This window comes from Trachemys scripta, chromosome 14, assembly GCF_013100865.1.
Source record: "Trachemys scripta elegans isolate TJP31775 chromosome 14, CAS_Tse_1.0, whole genome shotgun sequence".
NCBI lineage: Eukaryota > Metazoa > Chordata > Testudines > Emydidae > Trachemys > Trachemys scripta.
Genome location: NC_048311.1, coordinates 31653130 through 31680030, shown reverse-complemented (window position 1 = coordinate 31680030; position 26901 = coordinate 31653130). Strand labels below are relative to the sequence as shown.

The 26901-nt window shown below is 64.7% G+C and overlaps 1 protein-coding gene across 1 annotated transcript in view; it reads left to right on the top strand.

Moving 5' to 3' along the window:
* SDK2 (sidekick cell adhesion molecule 2) overlaps window positions 1-26901 on the top strand; it is a gene marked incomplete in the record, with an annotated part of 161505 nt that overhangs the window by 109837 nt on the left and 24767 nt on the right. Inside the window, 32 exon segments of the mRNA XM_034789869.1 lie at window positions 1501-1634; window positions 3946-4057; window positions 4762-4952; window positions 5401-5484; window positions 5583-5777; window positions 6524-6640; window positions 7891-8058; window positions 8401-8503; window positions 9856-10032; window positions 10607-10743; window positions 11194-11341; window positions 11439-11579; window positions 11723-11904; window positions 12396-12511; window positions 15116-15311; window positions 15826-15924; window positions 16695-16886; window positions 17235-17356; window positions 17552-17661; window positions 18268-18418; window positions 19048-19285; window positions 19412-19527; window positions 20195-20384; window positions 21216-21314; window positions 21963-22157; window positions 22283-22484; window positions 22788-22891; window positions 23314-23384; window positions 24004-24139; window positions 25319-25375; window positions 25739-25840; window positions 26262-26377. Coding sequence (XP_034645760.1) covers window positions 1501-1634; window positions 3946-4057; window positions 4762-4952; window positions 5401-5484; window positions 5583-5777; window positions 6524-6640; window positions 7891-8058; window positions 8401-8503; window positions 9856-10032; window positions 10607-10743; window positions 11194-11341; window positions 11439-11579; window positions 11723-11904; window positions 12396-12511; window positions 15116-15311; window positions 15826-15924; window positions 16695-16886; window positions 17235-17356; window positions 17552-17661; window positions 18268-18418; window positions 19048-19285; window positions 19412-19527; window positions 20195-20384; window positions 21216-21314; window positions 21963-22157; window positions 22283-22484; window positions 22788-22891; window positions 23314-23384; window positions 24004-24139; window positions 25319-25375; window positions 25739-25840; window positions 26262-26377 — 4501 coding nt within the window.

The window sequence follows — 26901 nt, the reverse complement described above, 5'->3', positions numbered from 1 at the left end:
GCAGGGAGGCAGAGACATTAGCAGAGTGAATCCATCCAGACCCTGCCACGCTCACCTAATGGGAGAAAGTGAAAAGAACTCGACTGGATTTGTCCTTGTTAAACTAGCATTAAGGATGCTTAACAGATGTCGCGGGCGCATCACATTAGGATCCGGAGATAGACTTGACAAACTAATGGTTTTGTTTATCATTGAGAAAATGAATTAAAAAAAAAAAGCGGGAGCCAGACGAAATGGGAGAGGGAAAGCGCTGGCACTCACGCAGGCTGGAATAGTCTGCTGGGGGAAAAATGGCTCCCTCTCCCCATGCAGACAGATACATTCATAGTGAGACATGCATTGTTCCCTGGGCTAGTCCTTAGGAAAGATCGCTCTCATACCAGTCTCCTCTTGGCTTGTGTGCTCACCTACCTAACGCACACACACACAGGTAATAGCGAGGTGGTGCCCAGCCTCGGCCATGCACATGTACATGGCGTGTGTAAACATACATACCAATATTACATGCTATAGCCCTGCACACACATAATCGTTCTGGATTGCATAGCCTATAAGACACACACAGATAGAGACATTCCATACACACACACACACGTGTAAGCATGGGTAACGGCCTCTCTGCTCCGGGCATCCTTGGGGGTTGAACTCTGAAGCCCTAAAAGCCTGAACGTCTGCTGCTTTAGCTAAAGGAGCATCTCCACTCACTGGCAGCTGTAGTAGGCTTGTAACTTCTTATGCAGTCCAGCTGCTAGAGGAGCCACATGCTCCCAGTGTGTGTTTCACACTCCCATGTGTGGATATATAAATACTTACACAGTGGACACACACTTGTCCCCATGTCTCCAGACCAGAGATACACACCCAGGCAGACACTCCCATGCAGTCTCTCTCTCTCTCTCTCTCTCACACACACACACACACACACGCGCGCGCGCGCCGACAGCCGCAGCGAGCTGGAATTGAATTTGTAACCCACATTATGTGGGAATTGAACTGGTCTCTTTTCTATTTGCAAAGCAGGATTGAGGAGATAAAACTCCTTTATCTCATATTTAATGGCAAAATATATTCCTCAAACCATTTTATGTTTCCAGCAGATTAGATCATTGGGTAAAAAAAGAAAAGAAAAACCTATTAATCGGCAACTGTCCGATCTGTCGCCCCCTCCCTCAATGCTTAGGCACTGGGCAACATAAAGACAGACGTGATCAATTGTGTAAATTCTGCTCATTGTCCGAGATTAAGGGTTTTGTGGGCTTGTGAATTTGTGGCTTCCTGCGCTGCGCTTGGCACCTGCTGGGGTATTTTACCTTCTTAGTGAAACCCGCGATGGGAGTGTGTGAACTGAATCTGAGCTAGGCTCTGAGCTGCCTTCCCCACCAGCCCTGGATCCGAATGTCCGCAGGGGCCCCTGGACCAAAGATCCCTGAACTTGAGGGCTGTGCCCTCCACCTTTGCTCCCCTCCTCTCACGCTGTCTCCTCTGCGCTGCCCCTGCCAGAGCCATCACGCTGGAGAACACCCTGGTCATCCTGTCGACGGTGGCGCCCGACGCCGGCCGGTACTACGTGCAGGCCGTGAACGACAAGAACGGGGATAACAAGACCAGCCAGCCCATCACTCTCACCGTGGAGAGTAAGTGCCGGGCTCCGGGCGGGTGTAAAGGGAGCTGGTTGGAGCTTCCAGAGGCTGCCCCAGGGGCTTGTTCCTCAGAGGAGGAATCCAGGAATCGCAGGGAAAGAATACGTGCCCTGCTGGCCCAGGGCCAGATCCAGGGGGCGGGGTGTTGGCATTGGGTTGGAGCCGCAACCTCCAGACTTGGTGCAATGTGCTCGGGGGGAGGGGAGGACAGCCTGAGAGAGAGGAGAGGCAAGGGGTGACTGTGAGGCCAGCCAGAGGCTTGGGGTAGCTTTTGTGTGCAGGCAGGCGGGAATGCAGGCGGGCGGGTATACAGGCAGGCGTGTGTGCATGGGTGGGCATGTGTGCACGGGCAAGCGTGTGTGTTCGGGTGTGTGTGTGTGCACAGGCGAGCGGGTGTGCACCTGCGGGTGTGCACAGGTGGGCATGTGTGCAGGCGGGCGGGTGTGTGCACGGGCAAGCGTGTGTGTTCAGGCGGGCGGGTGTGTGTTCACGGGTGGGCATGTGTGCAGGCGGGCAGGTGTGTGCGCACTCTCTCTTGTCTGTGTAGAACAAGAGGAGGGTGATGGGCCCCCCTGCTCAGCCTGGCATTAACCAGGACTGCCAGGGAGCAGGGAAGCCTAAATGGGGACGCTGGCTCTGTAGTGCCGTCGGTGCCGGGGCTGGGGGGAGCAGCCGGCCACAGAAGGTGGACCGGGACGTGCGGGTTGCAGCTCGCTCCCTACATTCTTTGAGGGACTGCTAATAGTTCTCCTGGCTCTGTCAGGGCCCCATCCCATCCCATTGCTCCCCACCCAGGAGGGTCCCCTGCCCAACTCCACAACCCCAGTGTCTCCAGGCCATTTTACAGGGCTGTCTCTGTGCATCTGGCTTTCTGGCCCCTGCTCCTGTTGGCTCAGGCCCAAATTTAATTTGCAGTAAATCTCTTCGGAGGCTCCAACTTCTGCTGACTTAACAGCTCAGCCTCCTTGAAATTTATTTCGGCTCTTTGGGCCGTGCTGCAGGAGCCGGCAGGCACTAATTATATCACCAGCCCAGCCCCCTCCCCGTACGCCCTCCCTCCGCCACAGGCTGCCCTGGCCTCAGCACGGCACATCCCCTGCCCTGTCCCTGGCGATGGGGGCGGTCTGGGCAGCGCCCCCTTGCAGAAAGGGCTGGATTTCTTTGCAAGTGAGCCGCCCCTCCCCTGTGGCTCTCATGGGTTCTGTTGGTTCCAACATTTCCTGCCCACGTATGCGGGGCTGTCGGCAGGGACTGGAGCTCCGCATGGGGCAGCTCCGCCCCACTGTGCAATTCCTGTCCTGGGCTCTGCATCCCAATGGCTCTGCCGGTGCCCCTCAATCCCGACCCACAGCTGCTGCTTTCCCAGGCCGGGGCCTGGCCTGCCAGTTGTGGTTTTGCGCTGAGCACTGGGTTCCCCTTTGACCTAACCTGGCCATGGCCCTCCCTGGCCAGTGCCGAGTGACCCGTGCCCCGGAAAGAACCCAGGCTTGGTACAAAGCGCCCACACGAGCTCATCCCTTTGCTCTCTCCCTCCTGCCGTTTGCTCCACAGCTGCTTTCCGACTTTGCTTGTCGGGCTTTATCTGCCCGGCCCAGCCTGGCGCGCCATTAATCCGTCGTGCTGTACTGATGTGTCCCGCCACGTAAATAAACAACGCCAAGGCCTGTTTATGGATTCAGCGAGATCAGCAGCTTTCACGCCGATCCCATTTTTACAGCACCTACATGAGGGTTTTTTATCGTCGCAATTATTTTGCCTTCTACACTTCCCCACTCCCTCCTCCTCTGCAGGAGCCGCGGGCGGCACGGGGCTGCCGAGATTACCCCATGGGGACCGTAGCAGGGGGCAGGGATGGATGCCTGATGCCCTCCAGGGCTTGTAGGGACCATGCGGGAGGGAGGGTTACAGAACCCCCTGAACCCTTTCCCAAAGGGGATGGCCAGGCACTCAGCTAAGCACTCTTGTCATCCCTGACCGGCTGGGCACGGGACCCCCGGGTCTGGGCAGCTGGTGGGCCAGGCCGTGATGGAGAGCAGGTGGGTGCCAGCCCCCACTGAGCCGGGAGTCGGCGTGGGGCAGAGCGGAGCCGTGTGGAGCCTGGGGAGGTCTCCGAGGCAGGACTGCGGGGCTCCGACTGACTCGCCTGCTGCCTGTTCCCAGCCACCGAAAGCACAGCCCCCGCCCCCTCGACTCGCACCGGCTCGCTGGCCCTCCGTGCTGGTGCATGGCCCCTCCCCGCGAGTCCCGTCGGCCAAGGAGGCGGGCGCTTTCTAACAACCTGCTCTGCCGCCTCGGCTCCCCTTAGATGTCGGCGGCCCGGCCGATCCCATCGCTCCCACCATCATCATCCCGCCCAGGAACACCAGCGTGGTGGCCGGCACCTCGGAAGTGACCATGGAGTGCGTGGCCAACGCCAGGTGGGTAGCTGCCCCCCAAGATCCCGGGGGCTGGACTCGTCTGAGGCCTCTCCAGGGCTGTCCCTTGGGGCAGATCCTGAGCAGGCTCCTCTAGGAGTGAGGTGGGGCTCCTGACATAGCAATAGTGCCGCCCCCCATCTGTGCTGCCAGCTGCCGGGGGACCCCAGTTGTCGTGGGAAGCTGGCCCAAGATGCGGAGAATGTGCCCCAGAGTGAGCCCTGCCCAGGGTGGGGACGGCTACAAAGGCCCCTTGGTGTCCTAGTGCTGGGTGATAGGGGGCGCTGCTGGGTCAGGTCTGCTCTGCCTGCCGCTGCCCCATAGCGAGGGAGGTCCCTGGCTGGGCCCCAGAGCCCCTGTACCAGGAGAGAGCTCGAGGGATGCAGTGCAGAGGGGAACGCTGCAGGTCGAGACCGGCTCCAAACCCTCCTCCCGCTGCGGGCGCGGGAGACAGCCCAGTGACATGGGCAGGTATCCTGCTGTGGTTGTGGCCAGAGACTCCCCTCGGGCTCGGGGTCCCCTTCTGCTGGGCCCTGCAAACGTAGAGGGACCAGATCCCTGGCCCAGAGCTGCTCTGAAACCTCCTTCCCCCTAGGATGCCTGGGTCCCCGTTCCCCTGTGGGCTGGGAGGCTCCCGTTGCAGTGGGATCCGTGGGGGGCGGGGGCTGTGTCCGGGGCGGCTCTCCTACGCTTTCCTCACCCCCCAGGCCGCTGATGAAGCTGCACATCGTCTGGAAGAAGGACGGGGCGCAGCTCTCCAGCGGGCTCAGCGACTACAACCGCCGACTCACCATCCTCAACCCCACGCTGGGCGACAGCGGGTACTACGAGTGCGAGGCCGTGCTGCGCAGCAGCAGTGTGCCCGCCGTGGCGGAGGGCGCCTTCCTCGCCGTGCTGGGTAAGGGCCCGGCTCTCTGGCGGCCCAGGCGAGTCTGGGGAGGTCTCAACGCCGACCCTGTCGTGCTGGGTCACCGTACAGCCTGCAGGTGCCGGAGGAGCCGGGGCAGCCTGGCCAGGCTCCTGCCTTTGCTCCTTCTGGGGTCTCAGTGCCAGGGGCCTGTGGGGAGGAGCGTATCAGCGCCAGCGCCCGGGCTGTGAGATGAGGGCTGCCGGGCTCTCTCAGGCGCGCTCCCCAGGGCTGCACAGCAAGGCAGTGGGGGCCCCCCGCAGCCCCTCCGCTGCCTCCAGCACCTCCTGTGGGTCAGCCAGGGCCCCTCCCGCGGCTGGGGCCCATCAGAGCCAGGCCCTGGGGGTGCCCCCGGTTGGCTGCTCCATCCAGTAGCTGGGGAGAGGGCAGCGGGCTGCTCCGGTTGTTCCTGTCTCCACCTCTGGGGGTCTTGTTGCAGAGCCACCCCAGTTTGTCCAGGAGCCGGAGAGGCACGTCACGGCTGAGATGGAGAAGGTGGTGACCATCCCTTGCCAGGCCAAAGGTAACATGTCTCCCCGCACCCCCGGTGCCCTGCTGCTGCCCAGACCCGGGGCTGTTCTTGGCTAACGCTGCCTCTCGGGGGCGGGCTTTGGGTTGCAGGCGTCCCGCCGCCAGCCATGGCCTGGTACAAGGACGCGGCCCTCGTGCACGTGGAGAAGCTCTCGCGGTTCCGGCTGCTGGGCGACGGGAGCTTGCAGATCAGCGGGCTGGTGCCCGATGACACCGGCATGTTCCAGTGCTTCGCCCGCAATGCCGCCGGCGAGGTGCAGACCTCCACGTACCTGGCAGTGACCAGTAGGTGCCAGCTCTCAGCCCTGCAGGCCAGGAAATAGCGCCCAGCAGTGGGCCCAGGACGCTCGGGTCCTGAGCCCGTCGGAGCCTGGCACCAGCCCCTCGAGCGTGCCACAGGCTGGGAGCCCAGCAGGGACGGGCCAAGGCTGCCCCTGGCCGGGAGACCTCCAGAGAGTATCTGGCTAGGCTGTGCAGGGAGTGGGGTGGGTGACTCTCCTGGCAGTCAGTGCTGACCCCTGTGCGGAGCTAGGGGGCGCTGTGCTGTGGGGTGCCCCAGTAGGAGGCGCTGACCCCAATGCCCCAGTGTGGCGCTAGGGGGCGCTGTGCTGTGGGGGTGGGGATCTCAGGAGGGGGCGCTCTCCCCTGGCAGCCAGTGCTGACCCCAATGCCCCAGCACAGGGTGCGGGAGATGCTGCCTGAGGATAAAAGGGGCACTGCCCCCGGTGCCGCTTCACTGCCCGTCCCGTGCTGGGCAGTGCTGCCCCGCCCCTCGTGCAGCATGGAGGGAAGCAGGGTGCCGGACAACTGCGAGAGCAAAAGCCACTGGGGCGCGGGGCCTCTCCCCAGGCATGGGAGGGTGCTCAGGGTGGCAGTGGCTCCCAAGCCCTTGGCATGGGTCAGCCCAAGGGCGAGGTGTTGAGAGCCCGAGCGGGCCAGGGGCTGCCGCAGCCTGATGGTAGCTGCTGGGTCACCCCGGAGCTGGGCCGCAGGAGCCACTTCACAGGCTTCTCCGTGTCTCCTCTGCTCAGGCATCGCTCCCAACATCACCAAGGGCCCCCTGGACAGCACCGTGATCGACGGCATGTCCGTGGTTCTCAGCTGCGAGACCTCGGGGGCGCCGAGGCCGGCCATCACCTGGCAGAAAGGTAAAGGGGGCCCACAGGGAGGATGGGCCACGCCCCAGCGCTGCATCTCTGGGCGCAGTCCCCTGGGGTCCTTGTAGGGCCCAGAGCTGCGAGCACCCCAACCTCCCCCAGCCAGAGCCGCGCCCCATGCATCATACCCATGCAGAGCCCTCCCTCACTTCCCAGCCGGCACCTGGCCATTCTCCCAGCTTCTCAACCTCCTGCTGCCCAGGGCAGCGCCCCCCTTCCACCCGGTCCCCACCCCACTGCTGAGGCTGGGCCCCCCTGCTCAGACCGGGGGAGCAGTCAGAGGGTTAATGCCAAGCCAGCGCAGAGGGTGGTTCATAGTATCCCATGTGCTGGGGGGGTGCAGTGGGCATTGGTCTAGTGTGACCTGGGCAGGGCATCGAGCCTGGGGCAGGAGCTTGGGGTTGGGGCCGCGTTCTGGTTCCTCCTGCCCCCTGGCTGGAGTGGGGAGAAGGCAGTGGGTGTTGCCCCAGTTCATTGCAGCTGGCAGCTCCCAAAGCTCTGTGCCATGCCCCCGAGCCAGAGGGCAGTGGGGGGTGTCGGTGCGTGGGCAGAGCCTGTGGGGGACTCAGCTGGGCTCTCACTCCCCGAGCAGTGCCCTGCCCCATAACATCGGGCACGTGGCAGCCAAGCCAGGTCCCTTTGCTGCCGCGCCCCCGGCATGTCCCGCTTCTAGGAGTAGCATCCGGAGCTGCGGCATCTTGCCCTGTTCCTGACATGCCAGGTCACCCGCCCCCTCTGGGAGGACAGCTCAAGGTTACGCTGCTTTCCCCGCAGGCCCCCGTCACTGCCCTGTCAAAACCCGCCCGGCGCCCGCTCTTAATGCCGCAACGCTCCTTGTGAGGAGGTTCTTGCTTCTTGTCCGGGGCAAAGCCCGCGCTGCCCGCCCTCGGCTGAGTGCCTGGGAGACGGGCAGTGTCTCCTGCTGGCATTTCCAGCCCAGGCCAGACCAGGGGGTCGGCTCGGTGAGATTGAGGGTCTCAGAGCCAGGCACAGAGCAGGTGTGGTGCACCCTGCCCAGCTCTATCGATGCCCCTCAATCCGCAGCCCCCCTCTTATCCCAGCCCTGCAGGACTCTGCAAACTCATGTCACTTGTGAGCGGGCTGGTTTGCAGGCAGGTCTCTTGGCCCTCTAGCTCCTCCCTGTGTGGCTCGGAAGCACGGCGCTGGGCTGGCCTCCGGGCGCCAGGCTCTCCCTGGCCATCGCTTCCCGCAGATGACGGGGTTTTCCCCTCTCCACACAGGGGAGCGGATCCTGGCCAGCGGCTCGGTGCAGCTGCCGCGCTTCACCCTGCTGGAGTCGGGCAGCCTCCTCGTCAGCCCCACGCACATCGCCGACGCCGGCAGCTACACCTGCTTGGCCACCAACTCCCGTGGGGTGGACGAGGCCTCTGCGGACCTCGTCGTGTGGGGTAAGGCCGCTCCGCCTCTGCTGGGCCCCACCCCATCAGCCCCCGCTGGGCCCCAGCCAGACCCAAACCGACGGCCCCAGCACCAACGCTGCACAGCTCTCGACATGGGGCCTGGTTTCCCCAGCGCCCCCTGCTGGCCCCGTTGTGAGGCTTACATGGAGTTCGACCCCAGGCCCCTGGCATGGCAGGGCCGAGCACGAACCCTCCTCCTCCCCCCAGCCAGGCTGTGACGCTCTCTCCTGCCCTCCGCCCCAGAGCCCTGCCGGGGCTGGCCCCCTGTTGGCAGAGCCCCCCCACATTCCCACGAGTGGGGGCTGCTGCTCACTATGTGTCTGTCCCCAGCCCGCACCCGCATCACCAGCCCCCCTCAGGACCAGAGCGTCATCAAGGGAACCAAAGCCTCCATGAGCTGCGGCGTCACCCACGACCCCAGCGTGGCTGTCAGGTACGTGGCCTTGGCTTAGCAGGGATCCGTCCTGGGAACCCCGGCTCCCAGCCCTGCTCCCGGAGCTCCCCGGCAGGGCGTCCGGGGGGTCCCAGCCCTGCTCCCGGAGCTCCCCGGCAGGGCGTCCGGGGGGTCCCAGCCCTGCTCCCGGAGCTCCCCGGCAGGGCGTCCGGGGGCTCCCAGCCCTGCTCCCGGAGCTCCCCGGCAGGGCGTCCGGGGGCTCCCAGCCCTGCTCCCGGAGCTCCCCGGCAGGGCGTCCGGGGGCTCCCAGCCCTGCTCCCGGAGCTCCCCGGCAGGGCGTCCGGGGGCTCCCAGCCCTGCTCCCGGAGCTCCCCGGCAGGGCGTCCGGGGGCTCCCAGCCCTGCTCCCGGAGCTCCCCGGCAGGGCGTCCGGGGGCTCCCAGCCCTGCTCCCGGAGCTCCCCGGCAGGGCGTCCGGGGGCTCCCAGCCCTGCTCCCGGAGCTCCCCGGCAGGGCGTCCGGGGGCTCCCAGCCCTGCTCCCGGAGCTCCCCGGCAGGGCGTCCGGGGGCTCCCAGCCCTGCTCCCGGAGCTCCCCGGCAGGGCGTCCGGGGGCTCCCAGCCCTGCTCCCGGAGCTCCCCGGCAGGGCGTCCGGGGGGTCCCAGCCCTGCTCCCGGAGCTCCCTGGCAGGGCGTCAGGGGGCTCCCGGAGCTCCCTGGCAGGGCGTCCGGGGGGTCCCAGCCCTGCTCCCAGAGCTCCCTGGCGGGGAGGTGGAGAGGTTGGGGGGTCCCAGCCCTGCTTCCAGGGGGGTGGGCAGGGACTTCCCCATTCCCCCAGGCAGGGCAGAGATGCAGTGGGTGAATTAACCCCCTCCCCCCCCAAGTGCTGGGCAGGTGGGAGCCAGGGGACCCTCCCTGCAGAGCCAGAGACCCACTCCCCTGGCCCCGGTTGAGTATCTGATGGGGGGGATAAATGCTGCCTTGCTGCGGGAGCCCCCCCTGCCATCTCGGGTGCCCCCCCATGCCCAGCGTCCTGAGCCGTGGCATTGCAGCGCTGCACCGCCACCCGGTGCCCGACCTGGGAACAGCGCCTATGGGAGGCTGCGAGCCGTGCCATGCCCCTGCTGCGTCCCCGGGGCAGTCAGCGTTCACGGGGCAGCTCATGCGCCGCGTCCCGCCGAGGGGCCGGTAGGACTCCTCCAGAGCAAGGGCCGTCGCCGTGTTACAGAGAGACAGGGCTGGGTCTGGGGGCTACGTGGGGGCTGGGACACCTGGGTTCTCCCCTAGCTGTCGGAGGGGAGTGGGGTCTGGTGGTTGCCGCAGGGGGGCTGGGGTCAGGACGCCTGGGTTCCATTCCCAGCTCCAGCCCTGAAGCCCGTGGTGGCCTTGCGGCAGGTACATCTGGGAGAAGGACGGCACACCCGTCAGCGTGGACAGCATCCCGCGGCTCCGGCTGGACGAGGAGGGCACCCTGCACATCTCCCAGACCTGGTCCGGGGACATCGGCACCTACACCTGCCGGGTCCTCTCCGCCGGGGGCAACGACTCCCGCAGCGCCCACCTGCGCGTCAGGTGAGGGAGCCTGGGACAGGAATGCTGCGGGGGCTCATCCTCCCACCTAGACACCCTCCCGGCTTCCTGCCGTGGCATCTCCCCCTTCCCCCTGCCACGGGGTCCCCTCCTGCCACGGTGTACCTTCTGTGGCATTCCCCTGCCCACGCACCCTGCCTCCTCCTGCCACGGGGTCCCCTCCTGCCACGGTGTACCTTCTGTGGCATTCCCCTGCCCACGCACCCTGCCTCCTCCTGCCACGGGGTCCCCTCCTGCCACGGTGTACCTTCTATGGCGTCCCCCTGCCCACGCATCCTGCCTCCTCCTGCCACAGCATCCCCTTCTCCCTTCCAATGCGGCTAACCGGGACACCCTGCAGCCAGGCCATAGGCTCCAGCGCCCCTGTGCCGTGGCAGCCTGGCAATATAGGCAGGCTTGCCCTCGCGATGCCAGACCCCACCTGGGTGAGCTCCTGTTACCTGCCCCAAACACCCTCAGCTCCCTGCCCCACCTCCTCCCTGCCTGCCCCCCCAGGGCGGTGTCCCCTCTGAAGCTGTCCCACTGTTTCCAGCGCTGGTTTCTCCTCCCCCTCCAGGCAGCTCCCCCATGCCCCGGAGAACCCAGTGGCCTCGCTGAGCCCGCTGGAGAAACGTGCCATCAACCTGACATGGGCCAAGCCCTTCGATGGGAACAGCCCCTTGCTGCACTACATCCTTGAGGTCTCGGAGAACAGTAAGGCCCCTGCCACCTCCACCCTGCCGCGGGGCGCTGGGAGCGGGGCGCCGGGGCTGGCGAGTGGGCACAGGCGTGGATGGGCCTGGCCCGCCCGACTGGGCTCCCGATGGGGGAACCTGCGAGGGGCAGGGGAGAAGTCCAGCTACCAGCGTGTGTGCAAATGGCCACACACCGCTCCCTGGTTCGTGGCAGTAACCGCACACCACTGGGACGGGGCCTGGGGCTTGCCCTCGACACCCCAGCGGCTTCGCTTGCAGCACATCATGCAGACTGGCTCCTGTCAGCCGGGAGCCAGCCAGGGACCCCACGTGTCCTGTGCAGCCGAGCAGCGCGGTGGGCGCCAGGCCAGGGAGCGGGTATCGGGCCTATTGGCGACTGAAAGGACCGTGTTTGCCCCCCAGCCCCGTGCCGGCTCTCCGCTCTACCTCTCCCCTCTCTGCTCCGCAGATGCCCCCTGGACCACCCTCATGGCTAGCGTGGACCCTGAGGCGACCTCCGTGGTGGTGCGAGGCCTGGTGCCCGCGCGCTCCTATCAGTTCCGCCTCTGCGCTGCCAACGACGTGGGCAAAGGGCAGTTCAGCCGGGACACCGAGAGGTAAGGTGGGGCCGGGTGGCCGCCTGCGTGGCCCAGGAGCTGGCCAGGGCAGGGCACTGGGGGCCTCACTCACCACCTTCACTGCCTCCCCTCCCAGGGTGTCCCTGCCAGAGGAGCCCCCCACCGCGCCCCCCCAGAACGTCATCGCCAGCGGCAGGACCAACCAGTCCATCATGCTCCAGTGGCAGCCGCCTCCTGAGAACCACCAGAACGGCCTCTTGAAAGGTTACCTCATCAGGTAGGCCACTGGGGGGGGGAGCTGGCCCTCCCCACCCGGCCGGTCCCCAGGGCGGCATCTGCCTGGCTCCCACCGGATGGGCCTGCTGGAGCCAGAGGGGGCCCGGCTGCCCGCTGGCCTGACTTGCCCTCCCCCGCCCCCAGGTACTGCCTGGCCGGCCTGCCCGTCGGCTATCAGTTCAAGAACATCACCAATGCCGAGGTCAACAACCTGCTCCTGGAGGATCTCATCATCTGGACCAACTACGAGATCGAGGTGGCGGCGTACAACAGCGCCGGCCTGGGGGTCTACAGCGCCAGGGTGACCGAGTGGACCCTGCAGGGAGGTGGGCGAGGAGGGGGGGGGCTTTCCCCAGCTCCGGGGGAAGGGGGCTGGGTCTCCGCTGGCCCAGTCTGTGCAGGGAAGGGCTATGGGGTGCGGAGCCCCGGGGGATTCGGGAGCCCGGCCTCAGCTCACAAGCTGCTGGGGGCCAGGTGGTCAGCAGTGGGCTCCGGACCCAGATCACCGCCCTGCAAAGCAGCATTTGCCAGGCTGCTCGGGCAGCCGCGCTGCTGGGTCCCCGGAGCGAACCTGTCCTGCGGCTGGGGGAGAGGTGCCCTTGCCCCTAGGGGTTTCAGAGCTCATTGTGGGGGCGGGTGGCCGTGGGGCGCTGGGGTTCAGCGCAGCTAGGGAGGGGAGCCCAGCCTGCCGCTCCCTGCCTGCCCGGTGCTGTGGCTGGGAGGGAGTGCCCCTGAGCGCAAGCCCAAGGCCCAGGCAGCACCTCCATCCTGCACAGCGTCCCCACCCCCATGCTAAGCCTGCCCTCCTCTCCTGCAGTTCCCACCGTGCCCCCGGGCAACGTACAGGCCGAGGCCACCAACGCCACCACCATCCGCTTCACCTGGAACCCCCCCAGCCCCCAGTTCATCAATGGCATCAACCAGGGATACAAGGTACGGGGGAGGGCTCCCCAGCTCCAAATACAACACAAAGTACAGGATGGCACCCACTCCTTGAGACACCCACCAGCAGCACAGGCCTCGGGGGGAGGAAACCCAGCGTGGAAGAAGGGCCTGATCCTGGGAGCTACAGCCAGTCCATGTCTCATCCCCTCTGTGGTGAGAGTGAAACAGCATCCCCCTCTCCATGGGTCATCACTGGGACCTCCAGCACCAACCTCTCCCATTGAGCTAACAGAGTAACTCCACTAGCTGGCAGCAATAGTAGGTTGTTATCCTAGTGTGAGCCAGCTGCTACAGGGTGGGCAGGACACATTGTGCCCATGTGTTGCAAACACTCAGGGTTGTACTAGGAGACGCTAATCCATCTTTGCTCTGAACTGCGGTTCGTTGGATTAATTAGTGAGAAGGCAGTGTTTATGACTCAGTTTCCCCAGGAATGGCGCCACCATCTTGGATTCTCTGCCAGGGGGGTGAGCCGGCAATGTGAATAAAATCAACAGCATCTCTGCTTAAACCCTCATTTCACACTCGTGGCCTCAAACTTTCTAAACCTCTTTCCGAGGAAAAGTCTTTCCTGTGTCTGCTTCCCAGACCCTTAACAAAAATGCTCCGTAATTAATTCCAAATCGTAATTAATTCAATTTTACATTAATTACATTGAATTAAAATATTATACTTGTTTCTTAATCTACTGCAAAGAAGTTCAGGAATTTAATTGCCAACAAACGAGATAACCAGAGTAAGCAGGATATTTAACATACTTATTAAATGCCACTTAGTATTTTTGATTAGTATTTTAGGGCCTAATTAGTAGCTAATTAACTTGCTATAGGCTATCTTCCACGGTCCCAATTTAATGCCTAGACGTCCCGTCTAAATGTAACGCCAGAGCAAAGCAGGCTATTGTGCATTGTTATCGGGGGGAGTTAATCAGCTGTCTGTTGTTTTGTACGGATAAATACAAACGCTTATTAAAACGCATCAAGTGTTTGCTTTTCGCCATTAATTGATGTTTAATCAACTCCGAATAAATGAGAGGCTCCGAATGAAAAGCTTTGATTTGGAGATGCGCTAGAGGGTTTGCATTGTCCTGAAGAGAAGTGTGGGGAGACGCCCCCTCCCCAAAGGAAATCTCTGTTCCTTTGGGGAAAGCAAAAACGTCCCCCACGGCTGGTGAGTGAAAAGGCAGTGGGAGTCCAAGCACCTCAGAACTCAGCTTGGCTGGTGGCCGTACGCGGTCGGGAGCCGGGAAGTTTGTAACGCTAAGCACTCCGAGATTGCCCGCTGTTTGGGACAGTGGCCGTCTCTTCGTTCTGTGTTTGTAAAGCACCTGCCACCGCAAATAATAATAATACAGAGGCTGTTTTTAAAATGCTCTTTATTAAAGGTTAAAAATCATATATTCAAAAATAATCACACACCCCCGACACAACCCGTGTTGCTAACAACTCCTTTGATTGTTGACTGCAACCTGGTTTTAAGCATCAGATTTGCCTTTTCCCTGTTTTCTGGTCTGCCCTTCACTGAGCCCTGGCAATGAAAGTAGTCGGGTCCCTTGCTCTGGGTGAGTCTCCTGCCAGAGCCCAGTGCTGCAGTGTTTGGGGGCCAGGTAAACCCAGCGCTAGGAACGTTTCCACCGATATTGCAAAGCCGCTCCACACGTCCCTTCTGGCCTGTCTGACAGCACCCCGTGAAAGCTAAACTCCAGCATCTTGGCCAGATGCAGGAGCCGGCTCGGGGAGTGAGCTGAGTTGAGAGGAGATCTAGGATCTTACACCCAAAAGACACACTAGCTGGAAACACAGACGCATGAGAACAAACCTGACCGGTGCTCCCAAGGTCAGGACTCTGCCACAGCTGGAAGTAGATTAAGGCATCCTTGGCTTATCTATCACCATCTGGCTCTGTCTACCCCTGTCAAACCTTCCAGTCTGTCTAATTAAGTATCGGGGCAGGTTACTAAGGGGGGTTGTAAATTCTCCATCACTCGGTGTCTTTAATATATGGAGATATACCTCATAGAGCTGGAAGGGACCCTGAAAGGTCATTGAGTCCAGCCCCCCACCTTCACTAGCAGGACCAAGTACTGATTTTGCCCCAGATCCCTAAGTGACCCCCTCAAGGATTGAACTCACAACCCTGGGTTTAGCAGGCCAGTGCTCAAACCACTGAGCTATCCCTCCATCCTTTTGAATAGAGACCGAAAGATACCATGCTCCTTCAGGCACAAATGGTTGAGCTTAAAGCGGGGATCGCTGGGCGAGGGTCTCCGGGCTATGTTACGGAGGAGGTCAGAAAGACTCGATGCCCATAATGGTCCCCTCTGGCCTTGAAATGCCCCCCATGCACTCTGCTCGCTAGCTGGAACCGTTTGTGGAGCCCCCACACAGGCAGCCCTTCCTGCTGTGGGGCTGGGGCAGTGATCTGGCGTCTTGTGTCCCTCTGGTCCCCATGATGATCAGTGGACACCCCGGGCGTTTCCGTCACTCACCCACCCGTCCTTTGGAGGAGAGGCTGCTGAGGGGGCAGCCGTGGGGCTGAGGGCTGGTTCTCCCCACCACACGGGGCTGTGACCCTGTTGTTTTGCCCCCCTAGCTGATCGCGTGGGAGCCGGAGCAGGCGGAGGAGGTGACCATGGTGACGGTGAGGCCCAACTTCCAGGACAGCATCCACGTGGGCTACATCGGGGGCCTGAAGAAGTTCACAGAGTACTTCACCTCCGTGCTGTGCTTCACCACGCCGGGCGACGGCCCGCGCAGCCCGCCGCAGCTGGTGCGCACCCACGAGGACGGTACGGAGAGGCCTTGCATTCCCTTGTGACACAGGGTGGGGCGTGCAGCCCAGCCCCCAGAAGCGCCTGCAGAGCCAGGGGCCTGGGCCCTAGAACCTGCCCCTACTCCCCATATGGGATACCCCGGGGAGACCCCCGCTCGCTCCAACTCCCCCTGGGGGATACCCCCTGCTCGCTCCAACTCCCCATGGGGGATATCCCAGGGAGACCCCCGTTCGCTCCAACTCCCCATGGGGGATACCCCGGGGAGAGCCCCAACTCCCCATGGGGGAGACCCCTTCTCGCTCCAACTCCCCGTGGGGGATACCCTGGGGAGACCCCCGCTCACTCCAACTCACCGTCGGGAATACCCCGGGGAGACCCCTGCTCACTCCAGCTCACCACTCACTCTCACTGGCCAGCGCCCTGGGGAGACCCCGGCTCGCCCCAGCTCACCTCGGCCTGGCCGCACAGGGGGTGCTGAGATGTGCAGTTTGCTCCACTCTAACTCTTGGCGTTGGGGTTTTTTGGGCAGCGCCTGGCCCCGTGGGGCACCTCAGCTTCAGCGACATCCTGGACACGTCGCTGAAGGTCAGCTGGCAGGAGCCCCTGGAGAAGAACGGCATCTTGACCGGTAAGGGGCTCCCGGGGGGCAGCTTGCCGGAGCCTCCCCCGGCCCAGCTGAGCTGCAGCCTGGCGCTGCCCAAGGCAGCAGCCGGGAACGCACTCTGTGCTGCAGGACAGTCCTGTCTCCCCACCCGCCTGCGCCTTCCTTCCCACATGCGGGAGGCCTAAAGTCCTTGCAGCTTCTGCCGTTCTCCTGGAGTGCTTCAGTTACCCCATTTCCACCCCGCTCCTCTCGGCCCCATCCTCCGCATCCCAGCCACGTCTGGCTCCCTCCACGTCACGGCGTGCCAAGGAGGCGCTGGCGTGGCCGGGGCAGCGCCCGCTACACCGGGCGGATGTTGCTGTGGACGATGGTGGGGAACTGGCTCCGTGGCGACCACTCGGTGGAGAATTCGGGGCAAGAGCCGGCGGGTGGGACCTTCCCAACCCCCCCCCCCCCCCCAGGCAGCTTGAACATCCCGAACCGCAGAGGGGTTGGCAAGCGAGGGGTGTGGGGAAGAAGGGACCAGCGTTGACTCAAGGAGCTGGCTCTGCCTTTCGGCCTCTGGCTAGTGGCCCCTTGCGCTGGGCTGTCAGGCTGCTGGGGGGATCTGGGAAGTGAGGCCCCTCTGCCAGCAATGAGGGTGGCACTGCACTGGCTGGGGCCCACACGGTAGCCTGGGGAGGAGTGCGGGCAAGTTGAAGGGTGTCTCCCCCGGGGGAGCGAGGGGGAGGTTCCCGCAGTGAGGGGCTGAGTGTGACCCCCCCGTGTGCATGTGGCTGTCTTGTGTTTTGCAGGCTACCGGATCTCCTGGGAGGAATACAACCGCACCAACACACGGGTGACGCACTACCTGCCCAACGTCACCCTGGAGTACCGCGTCACCGGCCTCACCGCCCTCACCACCTACACCATCGAAGTGGCCGCCATGACATCCAAGGGGCAGGGCCAGCTGTCCTCCTCCACCATCTCCTCCGGGGTCCCTCCAGGTAAACCCGGCTCCCAGCCCCCTTCTGCTCCCATCACCACCGTCCAGCTGCCCTGGGTGGAGGGCACCCCACGAAGAACGTGCTGGGAGCAGGTCTGGAGCAGGGGGTCAGGTTGGGCCCGAGCAGCACAGAGCAGGAGCTCGTGCTAGGGGTGACTCTGCCCCTAGGGCTGCCTGGGCGTGGGCATGATGTTCCAGTAGCTGTGCCATTTTCCCCTACGGTCCCCCCCACTGCTGCCACAGACGCGGGTGCCCAGGTGTGGGCATTGATGGGAGGGGGAAGGCCGGCCACACTTGCCCCCCGGCCCCACGACAGGACGTCCCCTCCCATCCTGTCCTCTCCCTGCAGAGCTCCCCGGCGCGCCGACCAATCTGGGCATCTCCAACATCGGCCCGCGCTCCGTCACACTCCAGTTCAGGCCGGGCTACGACGGGAAGACCTCCATTTCCCGCTGGCTGGTGGAAGCTCAGGTGAGGGGTCTCTGGAGGGGGAGGTGAAGGAGCCGGGGAATCCAAGCCTATTGGGGGGTGTACAGCACCTTGCACTTGGGAGCTCTCGGCCTCCGCCGCCTTGGGCTGGGACATTGCACCGACAGGAGCGACCGGCACGGCCCATGTGCAGCGCAGGCAGCACCACTGCCCCTCACGCCACCCCCTTGTCCACAGGTGGGTCAGATCGGCGAGAACGAGGAGTGGGAGCTTATTCACCAGCTGGCCAACGACCCCGACGCCCGCTCCATGGAGGTGCCCAACCTCCACCCGTACATGTACTACAGGTGGGTGCTGGGGACCAGCGCTTGGCGAGTGCCATGGCTGCTACAACCCCCCTCCACGCCCGGCAGGCAGCTGGCGCCCACCCTGGTAGCAAGGGGGCCTGGCCCTAGGGTGACCAGATTTTATAGGGACAGTCCCGATTTTGGGGTCTTTTTCTTATATAGGTTCCTATTACCCCTCAGCCCCGTCCTGATTTTTCACACTTGCTGTCTGGTCCCCCTACCTGGCCCTAATGGATCTTCTCAGCCCATCGGGCGCTGGGCTTTCCTCTGCCAAAGACGGGTATGCCTAGAGGGGCTGGGCAGAGCCTCTCCTCCCCTAGCACCGTACCCCCAGCGTCAGCCCCCACCAGGGGAGGTAGCGGAGCCCGAGAGCATCAGGGAGGGGAACTCTGGGTCCCAGGTGTGGTTGAACCTTTCCCCAGCAGCAGCGCCCCCTAGTGTCCCCCGGAGCACAGCATGGGTTCAGCGTTGATGGTGGGGCGCCCTGAGCTTTGCACTGACAGGGGTGGGGGTTGTATTGTAGCCCCGGGTCAGGAGCTTGGGGGGTGCCCCCAGCCCTCCTGAGTCCTCTCCCTGCCCACGGTGACTCGGCTCCGCTCCTCGCAGCTTCCGCCTGCGGCAGGTGAACATCGTGGGCACCAGCCCGCCCAGCGTGCCCTCCAGGAGGATGCAGACCCTGCAGGCTCCCCCGGACGTGGCGCCCGCCAACGTCACCCTGCGGACGGCCAGCGAGACCAGCCTGTGGCTGCGCTGGATGGTGAGTGAGCACGGGGCGCGTCCTGGAAACCCCAGGCCTGTGCCCACCCCCTGCCCGGGATGGGCACTGCCACCACATCTACCCGGGGCGCTCCCTTGGGTGGGGAGCCGGGAATGAAGCAGGGAGAAAACGGCAGTCACAGGGTCTGGGGGCTGCAGCCCTGTTTAATGCAGCGTTAGCCACTGTCTTCCCGGGGTGGGGAGGGGGTGGAAGCAGCCTGGCTGTGCATTGCAATGGGGGTGGGCAGTGAGGGGGGAGCCTGCACACAGGTTAGTGTGGGCAGCGCTGGGTTTGGTGAGGGGGTGAACATGGATGAATGGGGGGCTGTGTGAGGAGTCCAGAAGGGAGGCGAGGTTTGTACAGATTAGCTGGGGGCTGTCTGGTAGGCTATGGGGGGAGCAGTTAGGTTGGGAAAGGTACGTGGGTTAGCGGGGGGCTGTGTTGGGTGTGGGGGAGGGTACGTGGGTTAGCCGGGGCTGTGCTGGGTGTGGGGGAGGGTACATGGGTTAGCCGGGGCTGTGCTGGGTGTGGGGGAGGGTAGGTGGGTTAGCGGGGGCTCTGCTGGGTGTGGGGGAGGGTACGTTTGTTAGCGGGTGGAGGGCTGGTGCTGAGCGTCCTCCCCTCCCCAGCCGCTCCCAGAGCTGGAGTACAATGGGAACCCGGAGTCGGTGGGCTACAGGCTGCGGTACACGCGGGCGGACGGGCGGGGCAGGACGGTGGCGCACGTGATCCACGACCGGGTGGAGCGGGAATACACCATCGAGGACCTGGAGGAGTGGATGGAGTACCGCGTGCAGGTGCAGGCCTTCAACGCCATCGGGGCCGGGCCCTGGAGCCATGTCGTGCTGGGGCGTACCAGGGAGTCAGGTACCTCCCGCCGTGTCCTATGCCCGGCTGCCCCCTGCCCCCTGCCTGGGTGTGCCCTGCCCGGCCCCACTGCCACGGGGAGCAGCCGGGCCGGCTTCTGACCTCCCTTTCTTCTCCCCTCGCCAGTCCCCTCGTCCGGCCCCACCAACGTGTCCGCGCTGGCCACCACCTCCAGCAGCATGCTGGTCCGATGGAACGAGATCCCTGAGGCGGATCGCAATGGGCTCATCCTTGGCTACAAGGTGGGTGTCATCCTGTGTGATCCCTTGTTCAGACCCAGCTGCCCCCTCTGAATAGCTGGGCTGGTGCCCCTCAACCCCACCCACAGCCCCTGTGACGCAGCCCTGGGCTCCTCCCCACCAGCGGTGTCCCTCAATCCCAATCCACAACCCCTGGGCTCCCCACCACCAGCTGTGTCCCTCAATCCCAACCCACGGCCCCCCTGCTATGCCAGCCCTGGGCTCCCCCCCACCAGCTGCGTCCCTCAATCCCAATCCACAACCCCTGGACTCCCCCCACCAGCTCTGCCCCTGCCCTCAATCCCAATCCACAACCCCCCTGCTATGCCAGCCCTGGGCTCCCCGCCACCAGCTCTGCCCCTGCCCCTCAATCCCAACCCACGTCCCCTTGCTCCCCCAGTCCTGTGGCCCGTGGCTATTCCACTCTTGGGCTCCCTGAAACATGCCTGTGGATGCTCCTGCCGTGGCAGTCCCTTGGGGAGAGGCTGCCCTGCGTGCGGCGTGGCACTCTCACGTGGGGCCAGAGCAGGTGTCCCCTGGTGACCAAGATGGGGCTGTGAACTGAGAGGCCGTCGTGTGCCCGGGCCCCATTCAGCCTGGGAAGTGGGCTCGGCTGGCATGGCAGGGCAGCCGCGGGGTGGCTCCGTGGGTTTCACGTGGGCTGTTCCAGGTCGTGTACAAGGAGAAGGACTCGGACGCGCGGGCCCGGTTCTGGCCGGCGGAGGGGAACGCCTCCCGCAGCGCCCAGCTCGCGGGCCTGGGCAAGTACGTGCTGTATGAGATCCGTGTGCTGGCCTTCACCCGGATCGGAGACGGCGCGCCCAGCTCCCCGCCCATCCTGGAGAGGACTCTGGACGACGGTAGGCGCCGCTCCTCCCCCGCCCATTCCCGCTGACGGGGGAGCTTGGACCAGGGGGCCCTCGCGGCGGGTGACACACGGGGTGAGGCCGGACAGAAACGAGGGCCAGTCTGTGAAAGGGGTAGTGCCCCCGTCACGCTGGGATGGGGAGAAAACGGCGTCTGGTCGGCCCTCGCCACGCTCCGTGCGGACAGCCTTCTCTTCTCTCTGCCTGTCCTTGGAGGCTCCGGCAGACGGGGGTGGGGGTGCCAGCCCTAGAAATACAACGAGGGGACGTAACAGGGCAGGAGAGAGCATTCCTGACTGTGTATCTGGGCCCTCATGCACACGTGTGTGTATTTGCTCATGTGTGCCCCCGGGGAATGCTGAGGAGGGGATGTGCATACCCCTAAGGGGGTGTGTATGGATGGGGGGGTCCCTAACAGGGTGCGTGGTGGTGGGTGTGGAGAGGGTGTCCTTAAGGGTGTGGAGGGAGGGGCGGTGTTTCTCTCTAAGTGGGGGTGTCTCTGTCCCTAAGTCCACGCGTGTGCGTGTGGGAGTCTTTCTGCTCCGTCACTCAGAGACAGGGCGTGGGCAGTTTTCAGCGGGACGGCTCCCGAAGGAGGGAAGCACCGTTCCCCTGCCGCCCCGGGTGCCCTGTGGGGCGTTTGCACCCAGGTGCACCCGGAAGAGTTGTGCGATGGAGGCCCTGCGGTCGCTAGCGTCGGGGTTTGGCCAGCAGGCTCCCCCCCTGCTGGGCTGGGACGGGCTCCGTTCCCCGTTTGCTCCAGCCGAGGGCTCTGAGCCTGTTTGCCCGTCACCCAGCGTGCCCTCTGCTCTTGTCCTGCCCCAGTGCCTGGGCCCCCAGTGGGCATCCTCTTCCCAGAAGTGAGGACCACCTCAGTCCGGCTGATCTGGCAGCCTCCAGCCGCGCCTAACGGCATCATTCTAGGTAAGCGCTTCTCCGAGCGCCCTGGCGTGCGGGTAATGGTCCCGGGACCCCGAGGTGGGGGCCGCGCTAGGGATGCTTGGCAGCAGGAGGGTGTGACGTTGCTTTGTGCAGCTGTGTGTGTGAGCGACAGGGCTGGGGCCGGGGGATGGAGCTGAGATGAGCCCTGCGGGGGAAGGGACGTGCTGGGGGCCCACCCGTGCTCTGCGTGGCATGGTCTCGCTGGGAGAATGGCAGCTGCTGTACCAGCTACTCCAGGAGCCAGCAGCCTTGGGCCCCGGATTCACCCGAGCTGCTCCCCTGATAAACCACAGAGCTGGCGAGCCCCATCCCCTCCCCTTCTCGCTGGCCCGAGCCCAGCCCTGCTGGCACCGAGATGGGCTGGGCACGGGCGCCATCTTCCCGCTGGGGGGAGACATGGACAGTGAGCCCCAAAGGGCCAGTTGCAAACATCTCACCCAGCCTGAGGCAGGGGAGCCAGCCCCCCGCTGGGGTCACCTCCCGGGCAGGCCCCAGGGCCGGACCCTGTGGGGGGAGCTGGGCCCAGGCGTCCCCCCGGCCAGTCCTGGCTCCATCCCGCGTCTCCTGGAGCAGCCTTTCTGCCCCCTTGCCCCGGCGCTTGCTGACCGCCTCCATCCTCCTTCTCCGCAGCGTACCAGATCACCCACCGCCTGAACACCACCAGCGCCAACGCCGCCACCGTGGAGGTGCTCAACCCCAGCGCCCGCCAGTACACGGCCGCCGGCCTGCAGCCAGAGTCGACCTACCTCTTCCGCATCACGGCGCAGACCCGCAAAGGCTGGGGCGAGGCGGCCGAGGCGCTGGTGGTCACCACCGAGAAGAGAGGTAACCGTGCCGGGGCTGGGGGGGGTAGGGGCGGGCACTGCTCCGAGCCAGCCACGGGCGTGGAACTCAGGCCCTGCCCGCGGGGGGATGGGGCCAAGCCCTCACGCCCCTCTCCTCCTCCTCAGACCGCCCGCAGCCCCCCAGCAAGCCCATGGTGCAGCAGGAGGACGTGAAGGCCCGCAGTGTGCTGCTGTGCTGGGAGCCGGGCAGCGACGGCCTCTCCCCGGTCCGGTACTACACCGTGCAGACCCGCGAGCTGCCGGCTGGCGAGTGGACACTGCACTCCGCCTCCGTCAGCCACAACGCCACCTCCTTCGTCGTGGACAGGTGAGGTGGGGCCTTCGAACCGGGCAAGGCCTGGTAGGGTCTGTGGCAGGGTGAGGCAGGCGAGAGGCAGCGTGTCGTGGGGGCACTGGGCTGGGAGTCAGGAGGTCTGGCTTTTATTCCCGGCTCTGCCACCGACCTTAGGCACCGCTCTGTGCCTCAGTTTCCCCACCTGAAACGAGGAGAATGGCTTTGTGACGCTCCTTGGGCGATCTCATTCCCCCACGGCCTGGCCAAAGCAACGCTGCGCCATTTCATACCCTGGACCCGGTGCCTCACGCCCTTCCCCTTCCCCTCCTGGCCCAGGTTGAAGCCCTTCACCTCCTACAAGTTCCGCGTCAAGGCGACCAACGACATTGGGGACAGCGAATACAGCCAGGAGTCGGAGTCACTCACCACCCTGCAGGCCGGTCAGTCCCCCATTCCCTGCGGGCCTGGGCTGGTGCCCCATTGCTAGCCAGGCTCAGCCCCGGCACCGGGAAGGCATGGGAGACGTGGCACACGGAGGCTGAAGGCCACCGGAGCCAGCCTTGTCTCTTCAGTGGCAGGGTGCAGCCCACGCTGGGTCATGGCTCCCAGCGCACTCCAGGCTGGAGCCTTGTCTGCGGAGTGAGGGGGTCCGTCCAGTGCTCGGCCAGGGGTGCTCTTTGGGGCAAGGCAGGGGTTGGTCACGTGGGCCCATCGGCTCACCCTTCCCAGCAGTGGCGGGGATTCGAACCAGCGACCATGCAGACGGCTCCAACCCCCTGAGCTGCACAGGAAGGGAGCCGGAGTCTGGAGCCAGGGACCCTCGTGCCTCTCAGCATCTCACCTGTGTTTCTTCTGTCCTCAGCCCCAGAGGAAGCCCCCACCATCCTCTCGGTCACGCCTCACACCACCACCTCCGTCCTGATCCACTGGCAGGTACCGTGCGGCACCGCGCTGCCCCCGCCCATCTCTGTAAGACAGCGGCTTGACTCCCGGGAGGGCCTGGGAGCTGTGTCCCCTCGGCACTGCAGATCCCCTTGCCCTCTGTTCCTGGCCGCACTGCTCTCTCTGGGCAGGGCCCCACTGGCTCCCCGCCACCCTGCAGCTGTGCCGCCCAGCGCTGCATCCGCTCCAGAGCTCCCGCACGCCGCTATTGGTCGAGTAGGACGCCGGCATTCTGGGCTCTGAGTGCCTGCCGCAGAGAGGGGCCAGAAGCAGGCTAGCCCCAGTGGGTACTGCTGCTCCCCAGTGGGCTCTGGAGACCTGCAGGGGCTGGGAGCGCTGCGAAGGTACCTTGCACCTCTCAGGATTGATCCCTCCTCACCCCAGGACTGGGCTCTGCAGGGACCCCAGGGCCCGCCCTGGCTGTAGGGAGCCTCCTTGCAGCAGGGCGCAGCGGGGGCAGCGAGCGAAGGAGGAAATCCCACAGAGGGGTGAGAGCAGCGCAGGCTCTGGGAGCGGGCAGTGCCGTGCACATCGATATGAAAGGCACCGTCTCCATGGTCTGCCCCTCCCTGACTGCACCCGCCTCTTGGCTCCTGTCCCCCCCATGCAGCCCCCCAACGAGGACAAGATCAATGGGATCCTGCTGGGTTTCCGGATCCGCTACCGCGAGCTGGTCTACGACGGGCTGCGCGGCTTCACCACGCGCAGCATCAGCAGCCCCGGCGCCAAGTGGACGGAGCTCACCCGTGAGTGTCCTTATTCGGCTCCTGCGGGGGGCAGGAACAGCGTCCCCTGGGAACGCAGACGGGGGGAGGGGACGTCGGGGGGGAATTCCTCTCGCCCTGGCCCATGGGGCTCTCCGTGACGCCCAGCCCCACCCCAGCCCTGCCTTGCAGCCCCCCCGAGCGCTCTGCGTGTGAACACCAGCCGGCTGGCCCCAGAGCCTCCTGCGCACCGAGCCGAGCTCCAGGAGCTGTCCTGTGTCGGCGTGTCCCGCGGGGCTCGGGGCAGCGTCACCCTCCAGAGGGGGTGCCATGGCTGGTGGTGTGAGTGCTGACGCCAAGTGGGGGGGTCTTCTCTCTGCTGGGCGGGGGGACCTGGAGAGGGCTACGAGGTCAGGAGCAATCAGGGCACTCACAGCTTGAGAAGGACGTGGTTAGCTGGGGAGAGCCTGAAATTTGACCTGGTGCTTTTTTCCCCTTTTCCCTGTTTGCGAAGTCTCTTGTATGCTGAACCGGGGGCCAGGGGCCCGGGGCAGGCAGGGGCCAGGGGAGTTGGCCAGGGGCTGAGGTTCTCCCCAGACTTATGCTAAAGCCCCCCTGAGAGCAGCCCCAGCCCCCAAGTCCCAGGGTTGCTGTGCTGAGGCCTGTCAGTCATCTCTGATCATGGCGCCGACCCTGGCACTGTGCTGTGCGCTCCCTGCTGGCACCGGTTAATGCCCAGGCTGCTACGCAGAGGAGCCGCACCGCTGGGGAGGGCTGCAGCCCATGCCGTGGGAGTGGAGAAGGGGAGTGGGATGGTAGGGCAGAGGCCACCCAGTGTTAAGTGGGTAGCAGGCAGCCTGGCACTGCCAGCTGGGCTAATGGAAGTGCCAGAGGAGCTAAGGCTGAGGGGCAGAGACCGGGCATGCCGGGGCCAGGGAGGCAGGAAGCCGTGTGAGGGCAGTACCAGGGGCGTACTCACACAGCAGGGCACAACCAGCTCCTGTCACTCCCGGGCACTCCCCAGCTCCGGCTCCTCTGTACCCCCGGTGGCAGCAGTGAAGGTTTCTTCCCCCTGCCCGCTAACCAACGCTGCCCCCTGTGCTAGCCCTGGCAGCCGTCCCGCCACTCCATGCTCCGTGGGGCATCCGCCCTGCTTGTTCTGTCTGTGTGTGACTAACCCCACTGACCGCTCTCCCCTGCGCTCCCTCTCAACGCCCGCAGCAGGGTACGCCGTGCGGAACCTGACCGGAGCCGACCTCACGCACCATCAACTGGACAGTAAGTCTCCGCTCTCTGCTTCGGGGCTCGTCTCTGTCCGTCTGCGTGTCGCTCCCCTCCTGACTTCCCCACCCACCCACCCCCGCATTCCAGCGACCACCTACGGGCCCCCTCCGCACTCCACCGACGGGCGACTGTTAGTCACTTCACTGCTCCCCATCGTACCTGGGAGGGGGGGCAGACGTACCAGCAGAGCTGCCCCCTGCGGCTGGGGTATCACAGCAGGACAGGACATCCCCACCGCCCGGCCTAGCCCCGAGGGGGCAGGGAAGGGGTTAATGGGAGGGAGTACTCCTGGCCCTGTGGATGGGCCCCTGCCTGGCTCTCCCTGACACCCACTTCCCCTCCTCTCACCCCCTGCAGATCTGAGCAAGCACAGGCGTTACGAGATCCGCATGAGTGTGTACAATGCCGCGGGCGAGGGGCCCTCCAGCCCCCCCCAGGAGGTCTTCGTAGGCGAGGCGGGTGAGTCAGGGCTGCGCGGGCATCTCTGCTTCCGGGCAGGCTTCGAGCTCCCCCGTTGGTCACTAAGGGCCGCCCCGTCCCTGGGCCGCGTCCGGCGCTCACCAGGGAATTCACGGGCCCTGCCCAGCTGAGCGAAGGGAGCCTCTCTCAGAGGGGTAGCAGCCGGGGCTGCGCTTCCCCGCAATGACCCAGCCTGTGCCCACGGCCTGCCCCGCTCCTCAGCTGTCGGCCAGCAGCAGGACGGATGGATGGATGGCAGCACAGCGGCTGCAGGAGAGACCCCCGGTGTCCGCAGGGAGAGGGTGCGATCAGATGGAAGAGGAGCTGTCCCCTTCTCCCGCCGTACCCCAGCCGCCATGCCGAGGGACGGGAGTGCCGGGGGGCTCGGGCGCTCTCACCCCAGCTCGCTCTCCTTCTGTAGTGCCCACCGCCCCGCCGCAGAACGTGGCCGTTCAGACCGCCACGGCCACCCAGCTGGACGTCACGTGGGAGCCGCCGCCCCTGGAGGCACAGAACGGTGACATCCAGGGCTATAAGGTACTGGCCCCCCATCTCCCGCTGGCTGTTACGATCGGCACAGCACCCAGAGGGGCACGTCACTGCGGGGAGCTGGGCACCCAGAGCTCCCATTGGCTTCCCTCTCAACACCAGCCGTGCCTCAGTTTCCCTCTGATGCCAACGGGGCCAGGAGCACTGAGCCGGGTGTGTGAAGGAGGGACTGAGTTGAACTGGTCGGTCCTGGGAGATGCTCGGGTAGAAGGCGCTCCAGGAATAGAAGGCACAGGGAACCTGTTTGATTCGAGGCCGTCGGAGCCAGCAGTCAGTGGCATCGGGATTGCAAGGGAATGGGGATGGGGGATGCAGCCACCCTGCAGCTGCATCCCGGCCAGCTCTGAGGCCGTGGGCATGGTTAGCCCGAGCTACAGGGCAACATCTCTCTCTCTCTCTCTCTCTCTCTCTCTCTCTCTCTCTCTCTCTCTCTCTCTCACACACACACACACACACACACACACACACACACACACACACACACACACACACACACACACACACACACACTC